Source organism: Montipora foliosa, chromosome 8 (assembly GCF_036669935.1).
Source record: "Montipora foliosa isolate CH-2021 chromosome 8, ASM3666993v2, whole genome shotgun sequence".
Lineage (NCBI taxonomy): Eukaryota > Metazoa > Cnidaria > Anthozoa > Scleractinia > Acroporidae > Montipora > Montipora foliosa.
The window spans coordinates 31,995,149-32,005,570 of NC_090876.1; the positions used below are offsets into that span (position 1 = coordinate 31,995,149).

The 10,422-nt window shown below is 39.2% G+C and overlaps 1 protein-coding gene across 1 annotated transcript; it reads left to right on the top strand.

Annotated features, from left to right (window-relative positions):
• The first annotated feature begins 5,393 nt into the window (after positions 1-5,393).
• Positions 5,394-6,453, top strand: LOC137968636 (uncharacterized). Its single transcript, XM_068815165.1, has 2 exons — positions 5,394-5,494; positions 5,805-6,453. The coding sequence occupies exons 1-2, from the start codon at positions 5,394-5,396 to the stop codon at positions 6,451-6,453; spliced, it is 750 nt and encodes a 249-aa protein (XP_068671266.1).
• Positions 6,454-10,422: the final 3,969 nt, after the last annotated feature.

Below are 10,422 nucleotides of genomic sequence, written 5' to 3' on the forward strand. Positions count from 1 at the left end.
TCTTTTTTCAATGCTGTAATTGTAAAGGTTGACTAATGCTGGTACAATGGTCCTGCCAATTTCAGAAGTTTGGGGGAGATGTCATCAGGTCCAACGGATTTATTGGTCTTCAGTTTATTTATCTTTTCTTCAACAGAACGGTTTGTAATTGAAACAGGACTTTTATGTGACAATATAGAGGTGACACTAACTGACGTGTTACCATCTACTACAGTGGGCTGCTGTGGCATTGGCAGTGATTTAATTAATTTCTTGCCGATCTCAGAAAAATATGCATTCATCATTTGTGGTTTTCCCTTATCCATTAAAGCAATACTGCCGTCGGTTCTCTTATGAGGGCCAATTGTTCTGTTGCGTGCTGAGGGGTTTGTAGCTTTGTTAATTAAGTTCCAGTAAGCACTGGATTTCTTTACTTCTTCGAACATATTGGTAAAGTATGATGCTTTGGCTCTACGCAAGGCTGACGTATAAATATCCACTGTCCCTCAACTTGGTGACCACTATGGTCAATTTGTATCTCGTTCGTCAATTTGTATCGTTTTTCCAGAACCTCCAATTTTGCAGCAATCACGCATTAACGTTATCTCACAAACCTCTCTACAGAATGAATCCCAGTCAACACCAGTGTTTGATGCTATGGAGAGCTGTTGCATTATTTGATGCTGTTCCATGCCTTTGGTCCACCAATACGTAAACTTCACAATTTCTTTGATTGTCATTTTGCTTTTTTAGAACCAATTATCTTTCCGAATGCTTGCTTCTGTTCGATGGCTGTTTCCATTGATGGTTCTCCGGCATTCCCATTTCAGTCTGTCTGAGCTATCTTCACACTTTCAGAGTTTCATCGATTTCGAGCAGGTTGGACATAATTTTTCGGTAGCTATGAGCTGTTCTTTTCCAAGCCATTCCAACAGTACATCTCTATTACTTAGAATATGTTCTTTGAGACAGTCATACGTTTGGAAAATCATTTTTAGAGTCTTGTTTATCAACGGATTTTTTTTTCACTGGAATCATTTTCTTCTGGGACTGAGAGTAAGCATGTCGAAATTCGCCAAGGTGTTGAAACAGCAAGAAAAGACTTCGGCCCAACTTAACCAACGGTTGATGTCATTTGATTTCAACACCCTTTTCCAAGAAGTGGTGCCAAAGTTCGTTGAAAAGAAAGCGGAATCGTTAGTTCCTGCCTGGGATATTTGACTCCGTGTTTGTTGGCTGCTATCGCTTTCGTGGTTGCCCAAAATAGTGTCATCCAGACAACAAGTCATGATATGCCAGCTAATTTGTACATAGTATTTGTGGGTCCACCGATAACAGGTAAATCTCCTGCATTGAACGAAGGTTCTCTCTTTGCAATAGGTGGGTTCGTACTAAACTTAGTAGGTACACCTCAAGCATACTTGAGGCGTACTTCAGATGTGAACGGGTGTAATTTCAGCGTAAGTAGGTTACTTTGTAGCCTTGGAAACGTGTGTTTTTCAAAGCCGCCGAAATACACTTTCAAGACACGTTCAACTAGGCTTCCTAGTTTACTTACCCTTAATGAAAACAAGATCAAGAAATTGAAACATCAATCAAACTGTAATGAAATATCCCGTTTTCATCTGGCCGGAAATTGAAGACACGCACATCTCACTCGATTGCTTACTTCAGGGCAGAGGTTTACAAACAAAGAAAAGAGCATGGAAAACTCAAGCTTTTATCAACGTAGGCCCTACTCTTGCGTTTTGGACGACGGAGACGACTATTTCGATTAAGGACTCATTTAAGTTCACCAGACCTCAAACCACTCGGACTTAAAAGAAATCATTCACTCATGTAATGCTCTTGTTCGTTTAGCAGTAACTTAAATACACGGTTGGCGAGAGAAAACTCATGACAGTCGTCGATCAGTGGGCAATATTGACCTTTCCCAGCTGCAAGTGCCTCATTTTACCGTCCGTCTGAACCTCACACCTAGCAAGCAACAAATCAGTTTACAACCCTGATGGTGCCCTGTCAAACAGAGTCACCGATTCCACTTGCAGCGAGCACACCATCCCCTTTTTCTGTTGCTTCAAGTGATTCTAAGTAACGAATGTCACCGCCAAAGGAAATAAATTGTGTGTTAAGTCTGCCAACTGGACTGAAGAAACTTTTGATCTTTTACAAGCCTGGGGCCCAAAGTATGAGAAACTTCAAAAGTGCTTCGCAGCAAGAGAAAATAGCCTTGTGGAAGGAGATCTACTCCACGTATAAAGAATGCCATCAGGGGAGTACAAGAACCCTGGTTCTGGTTAAAAAACGCCAAAAGAATCTAGAGTAGAATTCAAGCAACTAAAACAACGCACTCGTTCGACTGGAGAACCTGGAATAAAATCGATTAAGGACGGGTTTCCATATTTTGATCTTTTTGATGGGGTGATGGGTTATTGCGATAGCGTTGACTGGTCAAAAATGGCTATTGAGGGTAGTGCAACGTTTGCAAGTGGTGAAAGTGGTGCTTCCAGTGCAGCTGCAGATGTAACCGAAATCTCAATGAATAGTTTTATTGAAGAAACTCCTTCCACGGCCACAGACATCAGAGAAAAAAGAAAGACAGATGAAAAGAGTTGAAGTAAGGTCAAAAGGAAGAGACGAGATGTTAAAGATGGTGGCACTGCTCCTGAATGGCAGTCCAAGTTTTTTGAAATGCGCGAGCACAGTATGGAAGAAGACAAAATTAGATACGAAAGGTCCGCTGAAATGTTTTGTGAAGCGCAAAATAAGCAGATGGAGAAAACCAATGCCATTCTTGCTGGATTCAAAGATATTTTCAAAGATTTAGCATCAAAATAATTATAAAAAATGTAAGTGTTTCAAAACGGACAAAAATTAAGGGTTTGTTCATGTCTGGTCAGTGCAAACCAATGGAAATGATTTGGACTTTTTATCTCATGCTTTTGTATAATCATATCTTACTTATGACTCCAGGTTTGATTCATGCTAATTAAAATTAAATCACAAAAATGGCAGATGCTTAAAATTGACCCTGTCATTTACACGTTTTGATTGTATTGCACATCACACTGCTCAGGATTTGTTCTTTACAGGTTTTCCCAAACGTAGCCTTTTAAAAATCTGGGGCATTGATGCAGGTTTCATTTCTCCCTTCACTGTCATCATCAGAGCTACAATCTGAGTCGCTGTAGTCTTTGTCGCGTAGGTCACCCCTTTCAATGCAAATATTGTGTAAAACACAAGCTGCAATTACAGCCTTCTTCAAAGTTGTCGTTTTTTGTTCAATTGTCTTCATAATAAATCTCCATCGTGATTTAAGCATGCCAAAAGATCTTTCGACTACGCATCTCAGTCAAACGGCCTCTATAAGGAAAGGGTTTCATCAGCCAGGCTTTTAGTCGATAGGCACTGTCTCCAGCTAGAGGAGGCCCGACATCGGTTCCACTGATATTTCTTATTGGACCGGCAAGAATTTGCTCATTTTCCACGAAATTGTACAAGCCGCTTTGCCTAAGAACTCGAGCATCATGTATACTACCAGGGTACCCGACTGTAGCATGGATAAACTTAAGTTTGCATCGACTATGGCCTGTAGATTTACACTGTAGTGCTGCTTTCTATTAAAATAATCTTCGTGATTCTCTGATGTTGCATTTATTTCTATGTGACATCCATCGATTGCTCCAATATTTGCGGTATTCCGTACAGTTCTTCTAACTCCTCAATGTTCATGCAAAATTCCTTACTTGTTAAAGGAAATTTTATAAAACAATCTTTTAGATCAAAAATAGCTTGCTCGAACTTACTACAGATGATTTTCGCTGTTGACTTTCCTAATGCAAACTGTAACCCACAGCTTGTATAACTGTTCCCTGTTGCCAACCGCAAGAGTGCTAGGCCAACTCTCTCCTCCACGCTAACTGGGACTCTAAATCTTGTCTGCTGTTTTTGTAACTTTACTCTCGTAAGGTCGCATAAGAACTCAAATGTTTCTCGGGTGACTCGGAAATGCTCCAAAGAAAATCTAACGCTGGACTTGTCAGTAAGTTTTTAAACCAGTTCTTCTCTGTTTTGTAGTTTTATTTGGGCCAAGATCTTGGGCACCATTTGTCTGTTTCTCCGTCTCAGTCTAAATTCTTCCTCTGTGATGAGAAAGTGGTAGAAGTGCTAAAATAGCAAAGCTCTCTGTCGTTGCATTAAAAAAATCATGAGAAACAAAAGGTAAGCAATTCCAAGTTTTTGAGGTTGCATGATGTACCCTGTGATTGTTTTGTACGTGGAGTAGTAATCCTGATCATGGGTGCCAAATTTTACTGTGCATCTTGATTGACAACCTTGATTGCTTCAAGCATACTTTGAATTCAAATGTGGACGCTTATCAAGGTAAGTAGGCGTTCATGCTCTATAGTGTACTTGAGCTCCTGCCAAACTTTAAGTCTACTTACTTCGCTAATATGAACCCTCTGTTAAATTAATGTTAAATTTAAAGCAAGAAACCAATTTGCCTAACTTCATCATTGAACAGTGTACCTCATCAGGGCTCGTGAAAGCCATTGCAAGCACAGGACAAGGCTTCATTATATCTCGTGAGATATATGAAGTACTAAACAAACTTTTAAAATTGGATGACCAAAATGCAACGGGAGATGTGCAAATTTTGGCGTATACGCCACTGGAAATGTGAGAGACATTCCCAAAAATGTGCTGTTTGCAATCCTTGACACAACTCAAGTACCCTACGCTGCCAGCTTGATATGCTGAATGGATCAAGGACACAGTTTACTCGATCATTAGTCGTCGGCCTTCGCCAACAGAGCAGACTGAGGCATCGCAAGCGTGGTTGCAGTCAGATAACATTCTTGTTAAAGACATTTCAGACATTTTTATATAAATACATGACCTACAACGCGAAAAGTTATCATTCAAGTTCAAAGAAGATGCTGTTCAGCTATTGACAAAGCTGAGTGCTGACTTTATACAAGAGGTCAATCAAGCAATTGAACAGGGGAACGCTCCGCGAAAATCCAAGAGAATCGATTTTATTCAACATATCGCAGTTTCTCTTTATGTGTTTAATCACATTGTGTCAGCACTCCTTCAAGGCCAAAAACCAGCCCCTCCTGACTGAGAAGTCGACAAACAAACACTCAAAGTGTCCATTCGCTTCATCAGATATATGGAAAGTCAAAAGCAGATCGTCGCAGAGGTAAAGTATTTTAAGTTTTCTCTCGTGATCCTGATTAAGCCACCATGAATGAGCATTCGATTTTGCTGTGAAAAGTGTTTAGCTAGACTACAAAGTCAAACTAAAATTCTATTTCGATACCAGTCTCACTCACTAGTGAGTCACGTACGTGTAACCCAAGCATTCAGTTGCGTGCGTTATCTAAGAGCGTTCAGTACTGTGTTTGAAGATGGCGACCAAAGACAAAGAAAAACACCCTTTATCACCCGAAGAGGAGGATGAAGTGATTGGTGATGAGCCAAGGCAACAAGGACAGACCCGATGGTTCAGGTTATGCAGAATTTGAAAAGTTCTCTCGAAGCGATGGCAGGTGATGCAACGATCCCTCAAGAAACTTCACTCAAACGTACCAGAGGACCATTCCTCTCATCCAAAGAAGAAAAGAGCAACCACTTCGAAGGAAATTAGCTCCTCAGAAGAAGGTGATGACTCCGACAAAGACCTCGAGGAGCTTTATGGCAACGATTCAAAACAACACAATGGTCGACACGAGCAAACAGACGAAATGACCCATTGTTGTCAGAGATTGCTGAGGAACCGCAGAGCTTGGAGGATACGGGGCCTGCTATTGATAAAAAAAACTCGCAGAAATCATAAACAAACAATGGTCTGTGAAATTGCCAGACTCAAAATTGAAAGATAGGTATGGGAAATATTTACGTCCCTTGAACTGTGAGACTCTCACAACACCACGGGTAAATCCCGAAATATGGGATGAGTTGAGCCACTCCGTGAAACAGCATGACCCCAGGTCGAGCTCAACTCAGAAAACACTGGCTACAGTTGGAGCACTACTGTACAAATCAACCGAATTGATAATGAAGCATACACAAGAGTCGAATTTCCACCCTGACCTGAAAACGTTGATAAAGATAAATACCGACGCGGTTACCCTTCTAGGTCATGCTCACATTGAAATGTCACATCGCCAAAGGGAGTCCATAAAACCCCACTTCAACAAAGAATATGCAGGGTTATGTGCCTCACATGTACCTGTGACGACCTTTTTGTTTGGAGACGACCTCCAGGCCCGGCTCAATAGCATCCAAGCTTCGAACAGGATAGGTGGTGCAGTAGAAAACCGCCAAAATTACAAGAATTATTACCGGGGAAATTTCCCGTGGAAATCAGACAAGCGTGGAAGGCAGCCTTTGTTAGGGAAGAGCCGTCAGTGGAAGCCCCATCAGAGGTCATACTCCCGACAAGACCAAGGGAAGAAGCAGCCCTGAATGTTGAAAGACTATCCACTGACATATTTAACAGTTTACAAGTAAACATCCTTATCCTTTGTGAGCCATTACTAAAAAATTATTTAGAAACCAAGGTGGGAAGTTTTGAGGGTGGCCAACTGGCACATAATTTTTGTGAATGGAATAAGATCACTTCTGACACAGAAGTCCTTAATTGTGTGAAAGGGCAGTACATAGAGTTCTGCACCTCACCAAGAACAAATAGAATTTCCAAAGATAAAAAATATAACATCAGTGACTCACTGATTATAGACGCAGAAATCCAAAATCTGATTGACAAGGGGGTTATTGTCCCTTGCAGACATGAAATAGGAGAATACCTCTCACCCAAGACGGATCCTTCAGAATGATTCTAAATTTAAAGAGTCTTAACCAGCATGTTGAAAATCAGCATTTTAAAATGGACTCAGTCTGGACAGCCATTAGATTAATGACTACCAACTGCGACATGGCCTCCATTGACCTTAAGGACCTTTATTTCTCAGTTCCTATTGCAAAATCGCATCAAAAATTCCTCAAATTTGAGTGGAATAATGTGTTGTATAAATTTACATGTTTCCCCAATAAGCTGGCGTGCTGCCCTCGTAAATTTACAAAAATAATGAAGCCAGTTTTCTCCACCCTTCGACAACTTGGCCACTTATCTGCAAATTATATTGATAACTCATGTTGGCCAAGACTGGGATGATTGCGCACAGAATGTTATCGACACAGTCAAAATTTTAGACGTTGTTGTTCAGGATTGTTATATTAGAGAAACTTTTGTTGGTTTTTATGAGCTTGAGCCCATTATTATATATATATGGGGCAATAAACCTGTTTGAGTTTATTATTATTTGGCGAAATTGTTTCGGACATTAAGCAAATAAACAAGGAAATAGAGTCCTTTTATAGTGATCTACTTGAAACAAAATTATCTGGCTCTCATCTCACGGACTTCGGGGAGAACTTTAACACCTTTGTGGAAAACTTAGTCATTCCTAAATTGTCTGTAGAGCAATCAATGGCCCTTGAAGTCGAAATTACACTTGATGAGATTAAAGGGGTCCTAAAATCTCTTCAAAACAATAAATCCCCTGGTGAAGATGGCTTCTCAAAGGAGTTTTATGAAAATTTTTTTGACTTAATCGGCATGCATCTCCTTAATTCATATGATGAAGCCTTTTCTAAAGGTCAATTGTCAATCTCACAAAGACGCGGTATGATCTGTTTAATACCTAAAGATGACTGTTGTCTCATTGAGCTGTCTAATTGGCGTCCACTAACTCTACTTAATGTTGACTATAAAATCTTGGCAAAAGTTATTGGACAAAGAATTGAGTCAACTTTATCTTCGCTCATACATACTGATCAAACAGGCTTTGTTAAAGGTAGATTCATTGGACAAAATGTCCGTCTTTTGAATGACATCATAGAATACGCAGATGCTAAAAAACTCCCAGGTGTCCTTCTATTCATTGATTTTCGAAAGGCTTTTGACACCATTGAGTGGAATTTTATTCACAAGTGTATTGAACTATACAACTTTGGTCAAAATATCAGGAAATGGATATCCATTCTTTACAACAATGTTGAAAGTGGCGTGCTGAATGCTGGATTTATGACCAACTATTTCCAAGTCTCACGTGGCGTCCGTCAAGGATGCCCTCTGAGCCCTCTCTTGTTTGTTTTATCAGTTGAATTGTTAGCCCTCAAAATACGCCAAGATGAACTCTGCTGGGGCATCCCCCTTCCGGATGGACAAAATGCCAAGATCTCACAGTTCGCGGATGATACAACCCTAATTCTTGAAGATACTATATCTCTTAGAAAGGCTATGAATATAGTTAACTCCTTTGGAGCTTTGTCTGGGTTGCAACTAAATAAAAAGAAAACTAAAGCCATGTGGATTGGTTCGTCAAGCAAAAACAAGTCAATGCCTTTAGAATTCGAGTGCCCAAAAGAACCTATTAAATTTCTGGGTACCTTTCTCTCCCACGACGCAGTTAGCAATAACAAAAATAATTTTTTTATTGAAATAAGGAAAATGGAAACCAAGCTTAATATATGGCTGTCGCGTGATTTGACTCTCTTTGGAAGGACAATGCTTGCAAAATCCTTAGGTTTGTCTCAACTAGTTTACGCTGCTTCAATGCTCTCTGTCCCAGAAGCAGCGATCCAACAGACTCAGAGAAAACTATTTGCGTTTTTGTGGAAGAATAAGTGTGATAAGGTAAAGAGACAGGTTCTGTTCCGTCCCTTATCTAAGGGCGGTTTGAATTTTCCTTGTTTTCGGAATGTCATTAAAGCGCTACGCCTCTGTTGGATAGGGAGACTTTTAAGTAATCCACATGACACTTGGACAGCAATTCCCAACTCTCACTTTGAAAAACATGGTGGACTCTTGTTCCTACTTAATTGCAATTACAGTGTCGAAAAGTTAGATAAGAAAATTCCCTTATTTTATAGGGAACTACTTGAATACTTTCAAGAATTGCGTAGCAACTGTGAAGATCCACTACAGCGCGAATTTATATTATGGAATAATAAAGATATCAACGTTGAAAACAAATCGGTGTTTTGGAAATCTTGGCGTGATAAAAATGTCTTGTTTGTGCAAGATCTGCTAAACAATCAAGGGAATTATCTATCTCCACAAGAATTCAGTAATAAATATAACATCAAGGTTAATTTTCTGCAATACTACCAAATCATTACAGCCATTCCAGCGTCTCTGAAAACTTACGCCTTCACTCATTTAGATCTTGGAAAACTGAACTCGTTTTCTGAAAATGTCGACTTTCAGATATCTAAAGATGTTAGTTTAAACTTAAAGAAAACTTCGTGCAAGCAGTTTTACAAACTGTTTACAGAGAATATTAGTATTGAACCTACTGCGGTTACAACATGGCGAAAACATTGTACTGTGGTCGCTGACAAGTGGGAGCAATGCATTGAAAGCAATTATAAAATCACTCGAGATAATAAGCTAAGACAATTTTAGTTTAAGTTGCTACACAGAATACTAGTCACTAACAAGGAACTGACACGCTTTGGGATAACTGATTGTAATATGTGTGTTATGTGTGGCGAAAACGATTCTATAGAACATACTTTCTTTGAATGTTGTTCTTTTCTGAATTTATGTGACGAATCCATTCAGTGGTTCAATATATCCTACAAAACCAATTTTAAACTCACGCCGCTTCAAGTTTTTTTCAATTTACCAACCCCAGCTTTCAATCTCTCCAATAAGCAAACCAAGAATTTGTGTCTTCTTCTGTTATATGTAAAGCAGTACCTCTATGGATGTAAATCAATGCAAAAGAAAACAGACACCTCTAAATTTATATCTAAATTTATTATGCAGCTTGAAATAGAAGTTTGACATGATAGTGCCACCCTCCTATCAGCCTTATATGTATATTAATTACATTAGTTTTAATATGTGTAATCGATAGAAACATTTTAATGGCCAATACAGGAACATTTATCTAAGTGCACAATTGTACGTAAGTATTGTAACGTACTCTTGTTTGGTAAATAAAGTACTTATGATAATAATAATAATAATAATAATAATAAAAAAATATTATTATTTGCGCTCGTGATTACATAGTCTCACGTGACTCACTAGTGAGTGAGACTGGTATTGAAATAGAATTTGGAAGTTAAACAAGACTTACCTTTAAGTTGAAGTTTGACTGTAATTCTAGGAAGATAACGGTCACGAACTAGGGAGTCACGTGCCCACCTGTGTTTACCTGGTTTTTTGGTCTGTAGCTTATACATCTGTTATCCACCCTTATGTATCTCACGTGACTCCCTAGTTCGTTACTGTTATCTTCATAGAATTACAGTCAAACTCCAACTTACAGGTAAGTCTTGTTTAACTTCCAAATTATGCCTTAACTCCTTTTTTCGATGTAGATGACTAAAAAATACACAGAAATAATAATTGGGAACATT

Coding starts and splice junctions, on each gene's coding strand:
- LOC137968636 (XM_068815165.1), top strand. CDS start 5,394: ATGGCGACCAAAGACAAAGAAAAACACCCTTTATCACCCGAAGAGGAG. Junction 5,495..5,804: donor GGACAGACCCGATGGTTCAG/GTTATGCAGAAT, acceptor TTGATAAAAAAA/ACTCGCAGAAATCATAAACA.